At 39.1% G+C, this 22,048-nt stretch overlaps 2 protein-coding genes across 9 annotated transcripts in view; one reads left to right on the forward strand and one right to left on the reverse strand.

Annotated features, from left to right (window-relative positions):
• Fbxo8 (F-box protein 8) overlaps window positions 1-17,267 on the reverse strand; it is a 41,385-nt gene extending 24,118 nt beyond the window's left edge. The window contains exons 1-2 of the mRNA XM_005075150.4: window positions 17,129-17,267; window positions 2,666-3,002 (exon numbers count right to left, since the gene is read on the reverse strand). Of these exons, the coding sequence (XP_005075207.1) occupies window positions 2,666-2,994 (329 nt within the window). The 5' untranslated portion in view covers window positions 2,995-3,002; window positions 17,129-17,267. The remainder of the gene's footprint in view (window positions 1-2,665; window positions 3,003-17,128) is intronic.
• A 162-nt stretch (window positions 17,268-17,429) lies between these two features.
• Cep44 (centrosomal protein 44) overlaps window positions 17,430-22,048 on the forward strand; it is a 44,960-nt gene continuing 40,341 nt past the window's right edge. For 2 of the 8 annotated variants that reach the window (XM_040742263.1, XM_040742264.1), the window contains exons 1-4: window positions 17,605-17,935; window positions 19,171-19,276; window positions 20,031-20,078; window positions 20,953-21,092. In XM_040742263.1, the coding sequence (XP_040598197.1) occupies window positions 21,004-21,092 (89 nt within the window). In that variant the 5' untranslated portion in view covers window positions 17,605-17,935; window positions 19,171-19,276; window positions 20,031-20,078; window positions 20,953-21,003. Of the gene's footprint in view, window positions 17,544-17,602; window positions 17,936-19,170; window positions 19,277-20,030; window positions 20,079-20,952; window positions 21,093-22,048 lie in introns of those variants that run through there. The other 6 variants (XM_040742265.1, XM_040742266.1, XM_013117176.3 and 3 more) reach the window with 6 other exon arrangements.

Consider the following 22,048-nt stretch of genomic DNA (forward strand, 5'->3'; position numbering starts at 1 on the left):
AAACTTGTTATAGTTCCTAAGATAAACATCCATTTACATGATAACATTTTGAAATTAGATGACACAGAATTAGATTCTGCAGCTGTTAGAACATAATTCAAGAATGGAGTCATACAAAGGGAATTCTGGGTGCTTATGAGAAAACTGCAAAAAATAGTCTTGTGACCTCAATTTCTTCAAAAACGTGAAACTGTTCTTGGAATGTGCTTTCATTACTCTCCCAGGGGTAGTGAATAGGAGAGAGTTTACTTCAGCTATGCATTACAACTGGTGATTGTTACTTGCTCTATCCCAATGGAAAACATGTTTTTGTCACATAAGGTTGTCCTTATGATTGGACACCTTACTCATGTGATTCTTCTGAACCGTTAGAGTACAAATTGTCTGATGCTCTAATAAGTTGGCTACGATTGAGAGTTTAATCTGCCTCATTTTTAAGGCTCCTTTCTCCCAGGTCTCACTGCATTTGCAGCAGTAAATATGTGGCTATCGATTTTATTTTAAATTTTGTACATCTGGTTTACTAGAATAAGATAGGTGTCATACAATTAGCAATTTTGGTACCACTTAAGAATTTCAGTTACAATTATTAATCATATTCATTAAAACTATCTGAAGTTAAACACAAGCAATCAAAAATAAGATCAATGATAGATGATAATCACTTAGAGATTACTAAAATGGGTTTTAATTGTATTGGTTTGCTCAGTCCTGTCAACAATTCTGATGTTGGCTGTAGTTGGAATTTCCTTTGTGGGACTGACACCCCACAAATAATGACACTGAGACTTATTAATTATGAAGGTTTGACCTTTAGCTTAGGCTTGTTACGAACTAGCTTTTATAACTCAAGTTAACCTGTTTCTATTAATCTGTGTTCTGCCAAGTGGCTTTTAACTCTCTCCCACTCTGCACATCCGACTTGTTCCACATCTCCTTGGTGTCTCTCCACCTCTCTTCTTCCCAGAGTTCCTCTCTCTCCTTGGAGATCCCACTTAATCTCTCCTGCCTAGCTATTAGTCATTCAGCTCTTTATTAAACCAATCAGAAGGGATCTTAGGTAGAGACACATCTTCACACAGTGTAAACAAATATTATACAACAGTTGGTACACCATAAAAGAAAAAGAAACAAGAAGGTTCCCAAAAGAAATCCAGCTAATATTCATGTGGCAATATTTTTGTTTGTTTGCTTTTGTTTTTTGAGACAGGGTTTCTCTGTATTGTTTTGGAGGCTGTGGAACTTGCTCTGTAGACCAGGCTGGCCTCGAACTTACAGAGATCCGCCTGCCTCTGCCTCCCGAGTGCTGAGATTAAAGGCGTGTGCAACCAACGCTAGGCTCATGTGGCAATATTTAGATAAAAGTCTTACTCAGAGCACACAATGGTAACAAGCTAGTTGGGATCTATTAAGTAACCCATGACAACTGTGAAGTAACACTAATTGTTGGGCATGGAAACTTCATTTTTTTTTCCAAAAAGCAAGCTTTAACAACAAATTAAACACAGCATAATTCTACAACTATACACATCAAGTACTATGATGCTGATCATGCTTGAGACACTGTTTCAAATCCATGATTCTTTACTAACATATAGACATGAAGCTAATATAATTTATATTCAACCTTGGATAAGAACTGTATCACATAATGCACCCTTTTCTGTAGATTAGGATTGTTCTAATTCATATGAAGGCTCTAGTTAGTATTCGAAAACTAAAGTGTTTAGTGTAGTGTCTCAGAGACTCAGAAATATCAGAGCACTAAGTCTAGTGTATTACTATGGAGACAAAAGAAATACTATATTTCAATGTATCTTAAATGTCTTTAAAACCTGATGAAAAATATATTCAGACCTAATTCCACTAAGTTTAGAAACGAATATTCGTTTAAGCTCAAATATAGACTCAGCTGGGTGTGGTAGTGGACACCTGCACTCCCAGCAATGCGAGGCTGAGGCAGGAGCATCAGGAGTTGAGGTCAGTTTGCACTACCACATTTCTATGACCTTTCACTAGAGTGGGAGGCTATCTAGGAATAAATGATATTTTTAAAAATAGACTCTATTCTACAAAAACTTGTGGATTTGTAGTTTAAGTTGAAATTGGTGCAACAGCTATTAAAATATTCATGGAACAAACTGTTCACCTGCTTCAGTGATAAAAATAGGTTTAGAAAAAATATAGGTGAAATTTGTCACAATTTAAAAGTTGATGATAACAAACACTGTTAAACAGAAATACAAAAGCACACATGCTCACTTTGAAACAAAGAAAACACTGTTTTTATTGATCTTTAAGCATGCCTAATCTTCAGATAGTTTTCCTCTGGGAAACACAAACTTCACCATGATAGAAAGACTACACACTTTGAACTATAAATTCTTACTCAGAATGGGTATGCTTCTCAAATAACTGCAATGTCTGATGTGTAATAACTGACACATTTTGATTACAACTTCCTTCTTTCTGTACAGTCATCATCACAATGTCTTCTCTACTGTCTTTTTGGTAATATCAAAATTGACTGGGAAGGTAACTATTATTTTTCTAGTAAAATACATATGCTCACATTAATAGATACTATTTTACAATACATGCATGCTGTGTAAGGAAAACTAAAGAGGACAGGGATCTGAGTTCAATGTTGGTGGGTTGCACTTACCCTTGCCAGAGAAGCTCATCATTTGCAAGGTCTTGCCAAACACATGACGCTAAGCAGAGGTCAGTTGCATTTAGGTAGGACAAGATGGTGAAGCTAAGCTCAGGAGGCAGCATTTCCAAATTAATGAACCCTTCCTGCTCTTTAGACTTCCTTGCCTTCAGAAGATGATATAGATCGATGCCTCCTTGGGCTTGTTTCCGGTGGCCGGAGTGAGTAATGTTGTTTGAAGTCACTCTCCTGCTATGCTCTCTGCTGAGGTAGCCTGGCTCACTGTAGGCTTCCTGTTGGAGATGCTGATTTCTGGCCACTCTCCAGAGTCCTTGACCCATCTGCAAGCCTGAGAAGGCCAGAAGACAATAAGGATGACACGAAAATGTAAGCCATCTTTCCAGTGGTGTAATAATCTGACAAGACATTTGTTAGTTCAACAGAACTGTAATTTCTCGTTAAAGCCCAGTGGAAGTTATAGGATATTATAAAGAAGTGTTGGAGTATTTGGGGTGCGGCACTTGGTAGAGAAGTTTAACTGCCTGGTCTGCTCATCGACTCTATCCCAGCTGCTTGCTAAGACTTTTAAGATCCATAGGTGACATAAGCATTTTTCATGTGGTGGAAGTCAAGTTGCTGATGGCCTGAAGACACTCACAAATTCTAATTATGTGGACTTATGGGCCAGCATTAAACCCAGCTCTAATCAGAGCACAGGACCTCAGTTAAACGGCCTCCAACATTGTTTTTTATCTCCACTCAGGCTCCACTAAGCTAGACCCTTTTAACCAGACTCCCAGATGCATAACAGCTGTGATGCAGACTTTCTGTTTAATTCCTGCCATTCTACACTTAGGCTGTAGACTGTAATAATATGTAACATAGGCCCTGAAGTCTAATTCAAAAACCTTATAAATTAGACACCTAGAACTCCAGGATAAATTTCTCAGCAATAACAAACTATTTGGTTTTATTGGTGCTTGCAAATAAAATTGTAATTTAGTGTAATTTTTCAACTCTTCTCCAAATAGCTCTGTGGATGTGTTCGAGGCACCTGCGCAAAGATGTAAAAAGGTGTGTTCCAGTCTCCCCAAGCCCCTACACATCACCTATCAGAGCAGCTGTTAAATATCCTTGGCTCCCCATACACAAATATTTAGAAAATGACTGGCCTAAACTTATTTGATACTGCTTTCAGAACAAGCAGGTTTTCCTGAGCAAATAAACATACTGAGAAAGACTCAGTCAGGAAGAATATTTAATACAAATAATTACTTTCACGAGCCACTTTTGAAGCAAAATATTCTTGTTTCATCACTCATTCAGAATTTTTAGGAAAAATACCCATTTTCACATAAACTCAGTTTTAAGATGAATTTGAAAACAAAGGAAACTTTTGAAAACTATTTACTTATAATCCATAAGCTTAATTAGCTAAAGCCCCCTTTAGAAATGAGCAGCACATCAAATGGCTTAGCTAATAAAGGCATCTGCTGTAAAGACTAATGACCCATGCTGGACCCCCAGGACCCAAGGGTCAGAAGAGAAACGACTCTTACAAGTTGTCTTCTCATCTCCAGATATGTGTAGTGACAAAGGCAAGGCCACTCACATACTAACATCCTCATACAAATACACATACATACAGATACACACAAAGTAAAAAAATACACAGAGTATCTCAAGACATCTTTGCAACAGAGGAAGAGTTAGTTACACTCATTTGGAGGCATGGCCACTGGTAGGCCACTCAAGCCCCAGAGGGCGGTCCCATACTCATAGGCAGCACTAACAGGACTCAAGCGTTTTTTTTTTTTCTCTTTTTTAATATCAAGGAGGACATGAAATTGTGTGTATGGGGGTGACAGGAACTAGGGAGAGCTGAAGGGAGTTCATGATGGATGGCTTTAACCAAAATACATTGTATAGATGTATGAAAAATGTAAAGATTATTTACAATATTATTTTAAATGGAACGAGATTAGTTTAGAATATTGTAGAGAGGGAATCAGAAACTTGTATGTCCTAAGAAGCCACAAAAGGTGGAAGACTCAAAATACATAAGAGAAAGAGGGAACAATTCAGGGCGAGATGTGGAATGAAAACAAGCGGTCAACGTCTCTGGGCCACTGTTTCTTACATGATAAGGATAAAAAATGAATCTTCTTTGGGGCTGGAGATATGATTCAGTAGTTAAGAGCACAGTCTTGTCTTGCAGAGAACACTGGACATCCCCCAACTGTGTATAACTCTATATTGGTGAGATTTGATACTTTGGCTTTTGTGAGCTCCTGAACGCACGTGTGTAAAATTGCATACAGACATACAACACACACACACACAGAATGAAAAACTATGTCCTTTTATGCACAATGGCTATCAAACAAACCACCCTATAAAGACCATCAGTCCTACTGGGATCCATACATCTTAAGTCAACAATTTATTTCCTCAACAATCTTTAATGTTCTGTCATTAAAAGATTATTAAAACATACACAAATCCTAAAAATTTTTTTAGTCAGTGACTCCTCAGTAAAAGTTAGCAGCTTTGTATTTGTGCATTTGTGTTTGGTTTTAGAGTTTGTGTATGGGCATATGGAGGCCTGAAGTCGTCATTTGCCCTCTATCTTCAGTTATTAATACAGAAGCATCTCATGGATTTGGGACAATACTGATTGGTCTAGAATCTACAGGGACCACCCCCTGCCCAGGCTTTGCGCATGAGTGCTAAGGATCCAAACTCGAGCTTTCATGCTGTACAGCTGAGCCACTTCCCCAGCTCAAAGTTAGCAATTACAACTCTAATTTTAACAAACATTGTAAATTTCTACCCTACAGATTAAATGTTCTGGGGAGCTGCCTACAGCATTTTCAGAATATGGAGTTATAGTGAAAAGGGTTCATCTTTCAATTTTCACATTCCCAGACCACTTGATAGTCCCTTAAAAGCTAGCAATAAACTTTGTTTTGTTGCTGAGACTTGGTTTCTCTGTGTATCCTGGCTGTCCTGTAACTCACTGGGTAGACCAGGCTGGTCTAGATCTCAGGGAACCATCTGCCTCAGCCTCCTGAGTGCTGGGATGCATGTGCCAACATGCCTGGCCTAGCAAGGATTCCTAAGGCAACATTTCTTAAACATGGACCGAGTTAGTTAAAGACAAATTAAAACAAAAGTAATTATGATAGTTTGAAAAGGGAACCTTGAATTAATTTGATAGTGCGCCTATGGACAAACGTTGGACAATTTGGATATTAGGTAAGAAGCACAATAATGAACTATATTCTATTAATATTTTAAAAATTCCTACAAATCTATATAAGTGACCAATGAAAACACAAACAGAAGACAATGCTATTTTTCAACATTACAATCATTAATAAAGCTAAACATTTCATAGCCTTCAGAGTTAATTCAAGGTACAATTATCAATGAATTTTGAGTGGAATTTGATAGAGAAGTAGCAGAGGGACTCTGATAAAGAAAATTAAACACTAAGTCAGAATTATTATTGACATTTTGACAAGAACTCATTAATTAATATTGTGTTTATACAATGTATGTGTAGATGTCCAAGAGGCCAGAAGAGAGCATCAGTTTCCCTGCCCTGTCATGGGTTCTGCGACCTGAACTCTGTTCCTTCAGAAGGGGAAAAGGTGATCTTTAATTGCTGTCTTTGACCACAAGAGTAGAGATAAACTTCTAAATATAGTAGGAAAAAAATACCCCTTAAATATTTTTAGGATATGGAGATTTAGTTCATACACTCTGTTCTTGTTCCCTTCCTTTTGTTTATAGTATTATACCTGGAACATTTACATAATACTAATATAAATATTAATTATTTTTTCAGTGCTATAAACTGTTTATTTAGTACTGTGTGTCAACCACTCAAAACTTTTATATATCATTACACCTTAATTCTCACCAGCATCTTTAAAGGTCACTAGAAGTGTCAAATAGGGTTCTGATCACATGACTGGAAAAGCAATATAGGACTCAAACTTGGGTGTATATGAGTGCAAAGCTGTTATCACAAATCAGCAAACAGCTATTCAAATCGAGACACACCAGGTCTCATCTCTGACCTGTCTTTGTTCATTACCGAAGCTGTTGCCGCCAGCTGCAGCCTTTACACTGCCCTGAGGCTGTCCTGAGGAAAGTACACAGGCTTAGAAGTGAAAAAACAAAACATCTTGATCAATCTTCCACATAGCCTTTGATTACTTTATAATCTTTGATTCTCATTTTCCTCCCTGGTAAAATAATGCTTCATAATTCCATGGGACTGACAGCACATATATTTGTTGACTATGTCACAACAGAAAGTTGACATTTAGGTTCTACAAACATTTTTTAAATAATTTTACTGCTTTTATTCCTCGTGTGTGTGTGTGTGTGTGTGTGTGTGTGTGTGTGTGTGTGTGTGTGTGTGTGTGTATGTTCACGGGTGACAAGAGAGGGCCAAAGTGGGCATCAGATGTTCAGATGTTCTGGCACTGGAATTACAGGAAATTTTCCATTAGTACTGGTATGCTTTCTTAAAAAAAAAAAAAAACAACCAAAAAAAAAAAAAAACCCTCCAATAATAGATGAAAACCTTGTTAGTCAAGGTTTGGAAGATATGTATTATGAAGATATAAAGTACTAACACTCTCCGAATTTTAAAGTGCTATTAATGTAATGATTGTTAAAAACAGTATTTTAAAAATCAGTAATCTCACTGCACAGCCCAAGTTAACTGCAAACCTGCCATGATCTTTGAGTCTTATCCTCCTGTGTGGCAGATATATGTAACCACACTGAGATCAGTACTTTCAGGCTCTTTTCAAGACAAGAATTGCTGTTTAGTCCAGGCTGGCCTCAGTTTGGATCTTCTTGTCACATCCTCCCACAGGTACTGGGATTATAGGTCTGCAATACCATTCCTGAATTATGATGTTTATCTAAATATGTCTACTAAAATATAAATTTGGAGACATGGACCATATAATTTTTGTATTCATTTTAATTCATTTTTATCATAAAGCTTAATCATCAAATTAACAAAGCTGATTTGGGATTAAAAGAAATAGAAATTTCAATATATAAAATACATACATATATGTATGTGAACATATTATATATATGTATATAAATGCATATATATTGCTTATAGTTCTTTGGTAACTACCTGCTAAAAATGACATGGAGATTCACAAAACAGGGTCACATTTTCAATATGTAAAATGAGGATGGCCTCTCCTCTATGCACTAAGATGAGCTGACTCCATACAAAGGACTACACGGATAAATCCAGCACCAACCATATATAAAGTGCTCATCAAATATTTGTTGTCTGGCTTAATAAATGAAAAGCACTGATTCCAAAACTTCAAACTGGAAATATAGCTCATTTGCAGAGTGCTTACCTAGTGTACACAGGCCCTAGGGTTCAATTCCCAGCACCAGGTATACAGAGACATAGAGAGAGACTTAAGAGAAGAACTTTAACAAAAGCTTTAAAAAGAGTTGATCAAGTGTGCAAATCTGGTATGGTTTGTTGAAGAGTAATTATCTTGGGTTTTAGCACATTCAACTAATTGTTAAAAACCTTATGAATGGTCTCTGACATCTATACTGAAATAAGACACATTCAAGGATAATAATCCTAAATTATGTCTTAACTGTTTATACGGAATGCATTAAGATTTGGATTAAGATATAAGTGGAAAAAGTACGATTTGTGTGTCTCTTAATGGTTAAAATGAGACAATGCAGGACTGGGAATGTAGCTCACAGGGCATTTGACTGATATGCTTGAGGCAATCAATCAACAGTAGAAAAAATAAAACAAAAAGACAATGAATACTTAAAAGGCAAAATGGTGACATTGGTATTGCTGTACATAAACTAATGTAATCAGAACTGCTTCAAATACTTCTAAAACATGTTGAAATTGTTTTGTTCAATATCTTAAAAGTAGAATAAATTTAATTTAAACCACCTAATTTTATATATACTTGTTTCTATTAAAATAGTAAGGTAAATGTTAGTAGTAACCGTTTAATTGCACAGTGAACAAATATTTAATGGAAAAGCCAATTTAAAAATCAAGACACTAAGTCCTAAAGTCTTGGCTTTTTTTTTTATTGTGCTGAAACTGGAAACCATGGAGTATATAATGCCTGCTTCAGAGCAATGGAATTTATAGCTCCAATTATTTCATAGTTTAGTATCTTCTAAGCCTTCATGCCATAAAGTGGGGGAAACTACAAATCTGCTATGATCTCAACCAAGACAATGCATACAGAGATATCTTTTAAATGGAAAAGCACTACATAACCACCGGCTCCATTTTTCAAAAAAGTTTAATGTGAAAACCCAAAAACCAGTCACACTGGTCAGATATGACATTTGGATGTATTTTTCTCATAGAAGAAAAGCAGCCCAGGGCTGGAAAAGGGCTCGGCAGTTAAGAGCACAGACTGTACTTCCAGAGGACCCAGATCATAGTCCCAGCACCCACGTGATAGCTAACAATGGTGTGAAACCCCATTTCGAGGGTAATTGATGCCCCCTTCTGGCCTCTGTGGGCACTGCATACACATAGTGCATAGATACAGATGCAGGTAAGATGCCATACACAGAAAATAAATCTCAGAAAATAAAAGGCAGTTTTCATATTTTTAAAAATCTCTTTTGTAAAGGAGTTTTCAAACCTAGAAAAACATTACAGAGCAATTAGCAACAATGACATTAATTACAATCAGTTTTCTATACAATTTATTTCCAGAAAATGGTTGCATTTCTTTAAAAGATGGTATTTTTGATTACCACTTTTCACTCACCGTGTGTGTGTGTGTGTGTGTGTGTGTGTGTGTGTGTGTACAGAGAAAAATATATTTATGTTTTTTCAAGAAAAAAGAGTATTTCTCTGAAGAACAAAATAAAAATTATTTTATTAGTAGATCTTAGATACCTAATGTAAAGTTAAACACTGAACAGTTTTAATCAAAACATTCCTATATAAGCTGGGTGGTGGTAGTGGTGCACACTTTCAATCCCAGCACTCAGGATGCAGAGACAGGAAGATCTCTGAGTTCCAGGATAGCAGGGTCTACACAGTGAGTTACAGGACTGTAAGGGCTACACAGAGAAACCTTGTATCAAAAAACAAAAAACAAAACAAAACAAAAACAAAACAACAACAACAAAAAGAACAGCTCCTATAACTGAATACCAAGGAAAGAGAGCTGCACTAACCCTTTGTGAAATGTCACTGAGCTGAGCATTCGGGCAGCACATGCTGGCGAGGAAACCTTAACATCCTAGTTAGGGCGACTATTGCTGTGATCAAACACCATGAACAAACTTGGAAGGAAAAGGTTTATTTGGCTTTTACTTCCACATAACTGTCCAGTGTTGGTTCTTCAGAGAAATAGTCTATTATTTTGAAAAGAACAGAAATATATACCTTTTTATGCACGCACACACACACGCACACACACACACACACACACGCACACGCACACACACACACACACACACACACACACACACACACACGCACACACACACGCGGCAGGAAGCTGCAGCTGATAAAGAAGCTATGGAGAGGTGCTGGTCATTGGCTTGCTTATCACAGCTTCCTCAGCCTGCCATCTCCTAGAACCCAGGACCACCAGCTCAATGACAACTCCACCCACAATGGGCTGGATCCTCCATGTCAATCACTAATTAAGGAAATGTCCTACAGCTGGATCCTATGGAGGCATCTTCTTAGTTGAGGTTCCCTCCTTTCAGATGAAACTAGCCAGCATACCTACATGAAGAATAGTTCATCCTTCAGTGAAAATCTACACAGTGGCAGCAGGAATACAAGAGTCTCTCAAACTTACATTCTAATTATTTATTTTCCCACAGCAAATCTGATTCCATAAAGTTCTTTCTGAGCTGTGCTATGTAATACCTATTCGATGACTGACAAAACATGAACAGTTGCATTCAAATACTCACTGTAAGATGCTAGATTTTTTTCACTACTTTTTACATCTGAGAATTGAAATGAAATTTGTAAATGTTGTGCCCAAGTCACAAGGATCCCCCAAAGAGACCAGGGAGACAGACCACTGATGCAAATGCACAAGGCTTATTGATTATCCTATGCTTCCGCGTGGGAGGGACCCGTCTAGCAAGCTGACACAGCAGCCTCCAGAGGGGGTAAAGGTCCCTGTCTACTGCTAGGTTTTAAAGACAAAAGTTACAGGATTGCATCAGTAGGTAAGGGTTGGTTTCTGATCGGTTGACATTTGGGGAACAATCAAGAGATTTTTCAAAGTCATGTTTTTGGCTTGTAATACCTGTGTACCCATTTTTCTCATAGGTTGGTACTGGGAGGGAACATTCTGTGGTTCCTATGGCTTGCAGGTGGTCTATTGTACTAATACTTTTCAGAATTGAATTTCCGGGAGACTACAGGGGAGTTTCTTTTGTGGTCAAACAGTCCCCAGGATCCAAGTACCTAGGAGGCGAGGGGGGGATGGAGTTCCTTTGTGTTCAGTTTTGGCCCTAAGCCTGTTGCATACAGCATAGTCTCCAGGATTGAAGGCTGGGGGAAGGGTTGATCTGGAGTTTCAGCTCTTCAGTAAACAAACATCCTGTTTCAGATAAAGTGCAAATATATTTACAGACAGTTATGTTAAAATACAAATTTCACAGACATGTTTAAAATACAAATTTGATTAGATTTCAAAGAAAGGAAATTCACGTATCTTTAAAAAAAGCTTTTCTCAAACAGATGTAACAACTAATGTTTGGTTATTTTAGGTTTCAAAATCTTCAGGTGGTGTGAAGTGGCATTAATGGCGGAACAATATGGGTGAGTCTGTGAAAAAATACTGTCTGCATGGCATTCAGAATCCGACTGGCAGGCTATAATTTATGTCTGGACATCCAAAAGAACAGACCACCAAAGTTGTTTAGAATAGACTGGTGAAAAACATTTAAAAACACCTGATAACCAACTATGCTCCTAAAATTCTGAGTCCACAATTTCAGAGAAATGAAAGAAGTAAGTCCACAAGGAGGACTTTCTAAAGAGAAAGGGGGAAACAGTTAAGTACTAAGAGGTCACAATGCACATTAAAGACATAAAAGCCCCACTCATTAAATGTAGAGATCTGGCCCGGCAAGAGTGGTTTCCTTACTAAAAGGCAAACCATTTGTGGGTTGTTTTCATTCAAAAAGATTTACAATATTGCCTTGTTTTCTAAGGCCCACCCCACCCCGCCTCTTTACTTTCTTCTTCCAAGTGCTAGCAAAATAACATTTAAACAAACAAAAAAAAATGTAAGAAAATGAAGACACGCTATGCAAGCACAACCACAAATCTGAGACGTTTAGGCTTACTTAATTTCTTCAGTCTGCTTTGACCTAAACATGCTGTTATGTTTTAACTTGTAAACACAGTTAATGTATCATATTGCTCATGGATATCAATTTTAATTAAATTAGTTCTACTTTTAAAGAATTACTATTTACCCAGCATGACTGCATCTGCACCCACAATGGCACATTCCAGCCCACCCCCTCAATGTGCATCACCTTAAGTATTAAAGCAAAATACTGAGAGTAACCTGAACTGGGGGGGGGGGGTCAGAAATAAGTTGATTTGAACTAGGATCCTTCCTTTAACACGTTGTGAAAATTGGGTAAGTCTCTTAAAATTTGAAGTCTCAGTTTCCTCACGTGTGAAAGGGTTCTGAGCTTGATACCCCAAATCTCTTTCAGCTATACATTGCATTTCTTTGTTTCCAGGGATTCTTACAACTAGCAAAGAAATATAAGACAACCAAGTATGACACGAGAAAATTACCTCTGTTTGCAGATATGATCTTACAAGCAGAAAACACTAAAGATTCTGCAAAACCAAAAGTAAAATTGTGAACTGAAATTCACAAAAGGAGTCACATCCATGTTACATCCTTTACAAGACTGGTTGGTTGGAATTTTGTGATTATGGAGAGTTGAACTGTGGCATATCCAGAATCAAATTATCTTGAACTACTTTTAACCCCCTAATAGACATCCATTGTCCACTTGTATCTGACCTAACATTCTTGTGACTGTCACAGGAAACCTTTTGGGATGTATTAACTTAGTAGAGCAACAACTTTCACCAACCAAAGAGCTAAGCATGTATCAGACAACATCTGAAATCTGTGGCAGAGATTTCCTTGATTATTATAACTCACATTCCTCATGTTTTATCTTATATTTGAAAAGTGCCTTGATTAGACTTTCTTTTGCTCTGTAGCTATAAAAATGTCACAGAACCAAAACATGCTGAAACATGGTGTTTGGGATAACCTGAATCCATGTTCTCATATTCGACTCCAGAATAAACTATCTTTTATTCTTTTTGAAGTGAGAGCTGTGTTTTTGTGTCAAAAACAAAACAAAACCCTTAGAATTAACAAATGACTTTGGCAAAAAGGCAAGATGCTAGGTCAACAGAAAAAAAAATGAACAGTGCTACTATATACTAATGAACAATCTGAAAAAGAAATTAAGAAAACAATTTCACCTACAAGAAGACAATATTTAGGAATTAATTTAATCAGATTTCTACAATGAAAGGTACAAACATTGCTGATAGGAGTTAAAGGCAAATAAAAATGCAGTCATACTCATGAATTTGAAAACTTAATATTTTACATAAACTTCAATACTACATGAAAACAATCTACATGATACTGCTTACATGAAGTACTTAGAGTAGCCCAAATCATAGAATGTAGAATGGGATTACCAGGAACTAGGGAAAGGCACAGGGATCAGGAGGGTGGTGGCATAGACAGTTAACTTTGGGAGGTAAGGGATTATGGAGAAGTGGGAGTGATCACATGCCACTAGGAATATATTTAATACCATTGGTTTGTATATTTTGAACTGGATAAGAGATGAATTTTATTTTATGTACATTGTTTTGCTGTAACTGGAAATTAGAAAAACAATTTCCCTATTGCACGAAAACAAAGGAAAGAGGAAAAACACCTAAAAGTGAGTAACATAAAAAGATGGTGGAGATGGTGGAGTATATGTAGCATCCATGCCTCCCACTTCCTGTTTCTCCACCCCCATGACAGCTATAAATAGCTAAGCCATATGGTCAGATAAAGACTAAGTTAAGTTTTCTTGCTAAATGTGGCTCCTTCATTCAAATCTTTAAACAATCCTATGCACTTTATTCTTGAAGTATGTGTAAATGCCTAATTCTAGACGTACGCTTCTTAAATTTGTTGCCCAAACTTGAACTTAATTTATTTGTTTTATGTCTATGAATTTGGGTAATGGTTTACAAATAAATAAGGATTTATAGTATCTTTCAAACCTGGGGAGAAGCAGAGGTAATTTTATATTGGGTCTTAGCACAAACAGTGCCATAACACACCCTGAAGCCAGAACCTTTTGCTCCCAATAAGCTTTTACGGTTTATTGGTAAAAGCTGTAGTGCAGTGGAGTGTGTAGGTAGAGGGTGGTGCCTGCTGATGCAGGGCAATGAAGTGAACTCGGGAAAGGAAGACAGAGGCCAATCTGTATGGCTGAGAATCAAAGACCATCTGACAAGATTAGGAATCATGTTTAAACACGGGAAGGGAAGACAGAGGCCAATCTGTACGGCTGAGAATCAAAGAACATCTGACAAGATTAGGAATCATGTTTACAATCAAAACATGTTTTGTCTTTCTTGTGACCCATTGATAGTAAGGGATACTTTGACTTTTTTTTTAACCTATGTTTTTATCTGATCACACTCAAACCTATACAAAACACCATGAGCCAATTTATCTTAAGTATTAAAGGAATGTTACCTAGATAAAGATAAGCATGCCCAAAATAGTTTTTATTTACTTTTATAAACCCCTTAAATAGGCCGGGCGGTGGTGGCACACGCCTTTAATCCCAGCACTCGGGAGGCAGAGGCAGGTGGATCTCTGTGAGTTCCAGGCTGGGCTGGACCGATAGCCTCCAAAACAATACAGAGAAACCCTGTCTCGTAAAAACCAAAAAAAAAAAAAAAAAAAAAACCAAAAACAAAAAAACAAAACCCTTAAATAATATAACTTTAAAGACCATCAAAATGTTACGTACTGTTATTGTTAAGACACTTGAATACAATTCTATCTTAAAAAGCCCAAGACCATACTTGGGTGTGTACCCTTTTTCTTAAGTCCTTCTGTCTCTTTCAATGCACTACTAATCTATATTAAATTTTTTCTTAATAAACCTTGCTTCATCCCGAGGTGGTTTTTGTTGTTGTTTGGGTTTTTTTTTTATAGTTAAAAATATTTAGGCTCCATTTGAGGAGAGGTCTCTAAAAAGCACTTGTTGGGCTGATATAAGTAGCAGCATGGGGTAGAGCTCATTCTACTACCCATTACCACTCACAAATGTCAATAATACTTTTATAAGACTTCAAAATACATTTCCAAAACACACTTCTCCCACCCCATTTGACCACATGGGTTAACACGAATTTCCCACTGACCTGCATTTTATCTACAAGCATCCCTATCCCTAACTGCTTTCCTTTTCCAAAAGCTATCTATGATATGCTCATTTTAACTCAATTCCAGCCATATAAAAGAGCAATAGATAAGAAATAAACAATCTCCAGTTGTGATATCTAGACCCTAAAAACACAAACATTCCTTTCAGACACACCTTTCTTCAGGAAATATTAAACAATACTCTTAAGGATAATTAATATCAAACAGATTTTAAACTGTTTTTCAGGAAGGGTTGATGCTAGCACAGGTTTACATATTACTTCACAATCAAACTTTTTTGGGCTAAGTTATTCTTACTTATTAACTACTTTACCTGCTAAAAGTTATCAGCCACTGTGTCTGTGCCAGGTGCCTCTAAAATAGCTTCCAGAGATCTTGCCTCTTGAGCTTTGGGGCAGAGTTATCCCCTGCCTCTCTAATGTGGGTTGGATGCCAGACTCCTAACAAATACAATGTGGCAGCGGGGATAGGGTCTCTTCAAAGGTTAGGTTATAGAGTGCAGGTATCTGCCTTCAGTTTGGACACTCTTTCCTGGATTGCCTGTGGTAGGGGAAATCAACTGCCATTCTTTCGTGAAGCAACCCAATTGGCAGAGAATCTAGGCCAACCAGCAACCATGTGCATGCCCTTGGGAGTAGATCCTTACTCCACCTAGGTGGATCCTTTCAATGACATCACAACTCCCAACTATAGCTTAACTGATACCTCAAGAAACAACCCCAACTATTCTGTCAAATATTGCCCGAATTCTTGACTCAAAGAAACCAAGATGAAACAAGTTTGTTATTTTAGGCTGTATTAAATTTGGGGATAATTGTTAACCAGCAGTGCAGAACTAACAAAGTAACTCAGATGATTGTCCATTAAGGCAAACTTTATGAACATGAACGCTTCTGAATTAAACAATACATTTATTTATTCTTCATTCTGAGACTCTATTTTGCAAACCACTTTCACAAAGGTAATAGGAAGTCTGTCTCTTAGTATCAAACTCCAAACGTTAAACGAGAGGGAAGAGGGCTTAGTGGGCTGTTGCAAATCCACATTCTCAGCCTTTGGAGGCCAGGTTGGAAGGACTGCCAGCTAGTCGGGGCTACACAGAGACTTCTATGCCAGCCTGGAGTATATATGAGACCCTGAGTCTAAGTAAAAGGAACTAGGGAGCACAAACGCTGAAATGACAAGCAAATTGCAGTAATAAAGTTAATGCTTTGTCAAGAGCACAGGGGTCCTTAAAAATAAATGTTTGGCTTGTAAACCATGTAGCCACCACTAATTAGTAAACACAGGACGCAGACTTAAAATACATCGAGCAGGAAGCGCAAATTGATACGGTTTCTGTCTGTCGAGCAATATGCATTAAGTATACACCATGTGGGGAGTGTAGACGAGCCACAGGAAAGCAAAAGACGAGAATTTAACCAATGTTTATACTCAAATCGGCGGCTGTGGCAACTAGCAAGCAGCAGTGACCCTAAACTGTCTATATTTGGATTCATATTCTTGGGATGTTGGGAAAAAAAAGAAAAGCCTAAGCGTGCCTGGGCACCTAATAACACCACAACCACCATAAAAACAACACATAAACCTGAAGGAAGTAACCTTCACCTTTTGCCTGCCTTCTCTGAGGACGACATCGCGTCGCTACTTGCAAGTCCCAAGTTGACCTCTATACCAATGGCCTAGAAACAGAAGAGACCTGGGCCCGCCTCTTGACACCGACGCGCAGCTGTAATAGGCCAGGGCGGCTGTCACTCCACGTGTCTCGGCGTGGCATTGGTCCTACACTATTGCTTACCTCCCCGCCCCCCAGCCCCCGGCGCAGCCGAGTGGCGAGCGCCCCTCGCTTTGGTTTCCGAGCAGAAAAGCGAAAGCGCACAGGCGGGAGAGGCATTGGAGGGATCCGGGACGGAGCTCGTACCTGAGCCACCTGCGATCTCCACCGCCGCCGCGACGACTCGGCCTCCGGGCGGGGGCTGTCAGCCGAAAAGGAAATGGCTCAGCCGGGGACTGATGCCCAAGCCATGGGGAGGCCCGTCCAGCCCGCACGCGTTCGCGCTGGAGAGAGCACGACGGGCTGCGAGAGCACCAGCAACCGCCCGGGGGCCTCCCGTGAGCGCACAGCACCGCAGCCTGCAGGAGCCGGAGTGGCAGACCCTGCAAAGTTTTTGACGTTTCCTATTGTTGCCGGAAGTGACGTCGGGGAGCGGGCCCTTCAAGAACGAGGACTTCGTCTTCGTCGTCTCCGATTCGCCACCAGGCCTTTATTGCTCGCTCCTCCTCCTGAACGGCTGTCGCCGTCGGAAGTTGTGCCGATTTGAAACGCGACATTTGATGTAAGGTCCTACAATTGATAGGGTCCTCGTGGGAATGCATTCCTCCGCGGAAGCCGCGCGAGCGGAGTATGGAATCCGCACCGGGGAATCTCAGGACGTGGGGCAGCCCGTGGCTCGGAACGCGGAGCCCCTCTCCGCGGCGGGCTGGGACCCGCGGCTCCGAATACAAACGGTCGGCGCGAGAGGCGCCCTGGGGCGCGGGCGCCGGGGTCCCGCCACTTGCTCGAGTTGATTTACGCCGCCCTTCTTCTGCCGCGTTGGCGCGGTCGCCTGGGGAACCCTTCACTCCCGCTTGTCGGCTGCCGCCTGCGGACGGGCTGCGCTCCGGCTGGGACCGCGGTCTCCCGGAGGCTGTGCTCGCCCAGGCTCCCCATCGGCGGGCCGGCGGTCAGGTCTGCCTTTCATCCTTGTAATCCCAGGGCGGGGACCCCAGGAGGGACTTGCTTGTGTACCCAGCTGGGAGGTGCTTCGGGAGGCCACCGAGGAGGAAGGGTCGCGGTCCACCTCTTTGGAACTGGTTTGTGACTCAGTACTGCGAGGTTGAAGGCACGCTGGTGTCTCCCTTGTCTTTCCGGTCAAGGGTACGTCCAAACTGGCTGGAAGAGTAAGAGCGCTTCGTCTTTGCTTTTGTCCTCACGAGTTCAAAGAACTCTCCATCTGCTTTGAAGACTACAAATTTTTTTTTCTTCTCTATAAAAGAAAACTAGTCTTAACATATTTATTCTACACTGAGGACTACACTAGACTGTTTTACAGAATGGCTTGCAAGCATTAAAAAAAAAGTTGATACACAAACCCATCGGTGCCATTGATCCATTGCTCCCATTCGTCCTAGCTAACTCCCGTTTTTAATCCCGCGTCAGAGCTTTTCTCTTACAACAGCATTTTCCTAGTATCTACTGAGGGACTTTGTACATTTAATGTCTACAGATCTGTATTCCTCTATCTAAAAGTTTGGCTTTTAGATATATTGAGCTGGATCTCAAAATCCTAGTTATCCACCGTTATTATTAAAGGCTAGTTACTTCATACTGAACAAAATGATTTTTGAGTCCAGTTATGTGTTTAAAGATCTGCAGCAACTATGAGACTGAGCTGTGTTTAAAACGAAGAAACTTAAACTGCGGGACTGGGGATCTAGCTCAGGGGTAGAGCCATTGGGTGGTATTCCAAGTCCCTGGGTTCAATTCCCACTCCCCACCAAACCCATGCTGTGCCATTCTCACAACCTATTTTAGAAATTCAGTTAGCAGATTTGATTTATTCCCATCTCTTCACAAAGCTAGTAGACTATTGGGACCATAATGATTGAATCTGCATTCTTTATTTACTTAATTTATATTATGATACATAATATAAAGTGAAGATGCAAATCACTTTTATTTTTAAGTAACACATTGTTTTCATCTCAGAAATTTGTAGAAATTTGCTCCTTGGCTTTTTGGCTAGGATCAAGTGGAAAGCAGTATCAGTATTTGATCGGCTTAAATTAATAATAATCTTAATTTTGGTGCTTACCAATTTTTAAAATCTGGGACTCCTTCCTTGAAAACATTTTTTCTATGATCTTTTTAAATGTCTTCATGCTTTTCTTTCCTGTCAAATCATTTTTCCCCTTTACCTACAGATCCAAGCTGTACTTGAATCTTACTCTTCAAAATATGTACTCTGCTGGTAGTGAAGAGGATGTGTTCCTGGGGTATACTTTGTTGCCAGAAATATCGCTACCAGAGGTAGACATAATGCAAAGATCAATGTGTTTCTGTGAGAAAAAGTTTTAGATAAAAGCGCATGTCCTGGGAAGATGGGATATGAATGAAAGGAAAGAACTGTGTTAAGTCAGATGGGTCTGCAACATAAAACAAGATCCGACCTGCAATCTTAATCCCAGGAACAAGGTTTTTAGTTACATGAGAGTAGTTCCCACATCACCTTTTCTAGGCAATCAAAGTTGACCTGGGAAGTCTGTCTTAACATTTCTGTATGTCTGTCTAGCCCTGGCATCTGGAAAGATGTGAAATAAGGCTTATAGCCTTGAACAATATTTTGTATAATTTTATTTTAGGATCACTTCCTTTTTTTTTCTCCCTAAAATCCTCATTGCCTAAATGTGTTAATGTTTAATCGATGTAATTTAGTGTTTCAAACATAGTGACCAAAACGCCAGTGCAAGAGTGCGTACAAGAAAGTTCAGCATCTTGTTTTACACCATGTTAATGAAGAGCAAACTGAAATGAGAGTGGTGTTCCTACAGAGGGAAAATAAGGTGCCCAAATCTAGGGAAATGGCTACTGAAAAGGGGAGGTGGCCCAGGCTTAGAAACTTGTAAATTGTTAGGTTTATTTACCTCTCTTTATGTATGTAGATACAGAGGAGGTATCTGAAGGGGTCATCTATTTGTTGGATAGTTGCTAAATGTAGACTGTGAGCAAAATCACATAAAGTATATTTCATCTAATTCTTGATTTTTATTGTTTTTAATGTCAGTGATTTCATTTTAAAGGATCTTCATTCTCAGAGAATTTATTTCTCAAGGTACTTTTATAATTTTCTTGAGCAAGATATTGGTAAACTATGAGTTTGTTTTGTTTTTTAAGACAATCATGTGATTGGCAACTGCATGAAATCCAAGCCCTGGGGATAATAACTAAATCTGTGTTAAATTTGTCCTTATTTTTTATTGGTTATATAGCTTTTATAAACTTTCAGGATAGCCAGGATGGAGACTATTTCAGCTTGATATGTTTTTCTAAATGGTACCACCTATGATTTGGATGTAAAGTATCCTCCATAGGCTCATATGGTTGATCTCCAGTTTGGGGTGCTAATTTGGCAGCTTGTGGAATCTTTGGTAGGACCCTAGCTAGGGAAGTAGCCTGGGGAGTGAAGATGCCTTGAGATGCCTGGTTCCACTGTCCTGTCCTCTCATCTGAATTAATGTAAGCCAGCAGCCACCATACACCCCTGCCTCCTTGGAGCTGCCTGTCACCACGGTTTCCAGATTATGAGGGTCCATAGCCCCTCAAGCAGTGAAGCAAGGAGCCACTTTTCCACCGAGTGTCCTTCTGTCAGGGGTCACAGCATGAAAGTAACTATTTTAGACCATTATCATTCAAAGTAAAGCATTTGGGAGAGTGCTAGATAAAAGCCATTGAATGAATATATATAATAAGGCAAACTCATTTTTTTGTGAGGAAAACATAGCGGGTGGGGTTGACACTGAGTTCACATGTAGACTTTACAGTCGGCGCTGTGTGGTAAATCCCTTAAGCTGCCACCTGCGTGCTACGCTCTGAGAAGCAGAAGCTGTGTGACGTGGATGTGCTGGGGCCGGGGAGAGGCACACAGACTAGAGCAGAGCAGCTTCCCAAAGCGCGCATCCAACAGGCCTCCATCATTTTATTTCTAGATGAGAAGTTCAAGATTATTTAAGAGTCGGAGCTGAATCTGATCCTCAGTAATGGCAACAGGTGACTTAAAAAGAAGCTTGCGGAAACTAGAACAAGTGCTTCGTTTGCTAAATTATCCTAACGATGTGGATTATGTTGGGTAAGCTAGAATACATTTGGTATTTGAAACTTATTTGTGGTTTGTTTTTTGGTTTTGAGTTTTGTTTGTTTGCCAAAAGTTTGAGATAGTGTGTGACACGATGGGGGTCCTAAATGAACATAAAGACTTTGTATGTACACTTCTTTGACTGTTGGGCTAGCAAATTGGTAAAGGAACTGTCTGCCAAGCTTGATAACGTGGACTTGAATTCCCAGGACTCACATAGAAACTAGAGGTGCCGCTCCTCTTCCTCCATACGTGCTCTAGGTGTGTGTGCTAGTGTGCTGAGAATCAACCTCTGTTTCTCTGGAAGAGCCGCACATGCTCTTAACTGCTGAGAATTTTAAAGCATGGGGGCTGCCATGCGATGTCTCACTAATTGGAATCCTCTATACTAAGAGAATACATGGTTTAAATGTATAAAATCTATCTTCTGTATATTGAATACACAAAGAAATAGTAACATCTGTGACCATATTGGCTATATTAAAAATAATACTATTCTGGGGAATGAGAGAATGGCAGGTTAAATAATTAATAGTATCCATTATACTCCAGTGAGTTTACAATTATATGGAGACAGTATCTAGACTGACATATAATCTATATATATATATATATATATATATATATATATGTATGTATATACATATATACGGTTTAATTCTCATAGCTCATATCAGGTGCCTTACATGTATCTGTCTGTGCTATGGGCATGAGCACATATGTGGCACACACACAAATATAAAAAAATCTTTTTAAAACTGCAGTTGAGATGGGGAAGTTTACACACACATTTTGAATTCTGTGGAAAACATGCTGTTTATATGTAAGTGCAGTATAACTTTAGCTAACCAATAGAGCTGGCTAATTGAAGAAATAGTTCATTTGCTGTTTTGCTACATGAATCAGTAAGGCATTTTACACCAGTAAATAAGCAGACAATGAGAAACAAA

Source organism: Mesocricetus auratus, unplaced genomic scaffold (genome assembly GCF_017639785.1).
Source record: "Mesocricetus auratus isolate SY011 unplaced genomic scaffold, BCM_Maur_2.0 Super-Scaffold_6731, whole genome shotgun sequence".
Classification (NCBI taxonomy): domain Eukaryota; kingdom Metazoa; phylum Chordata; class Mammalia; order Rodentia; family Cricetidae; genus Mesocricetus; species Mesocricetus auratus.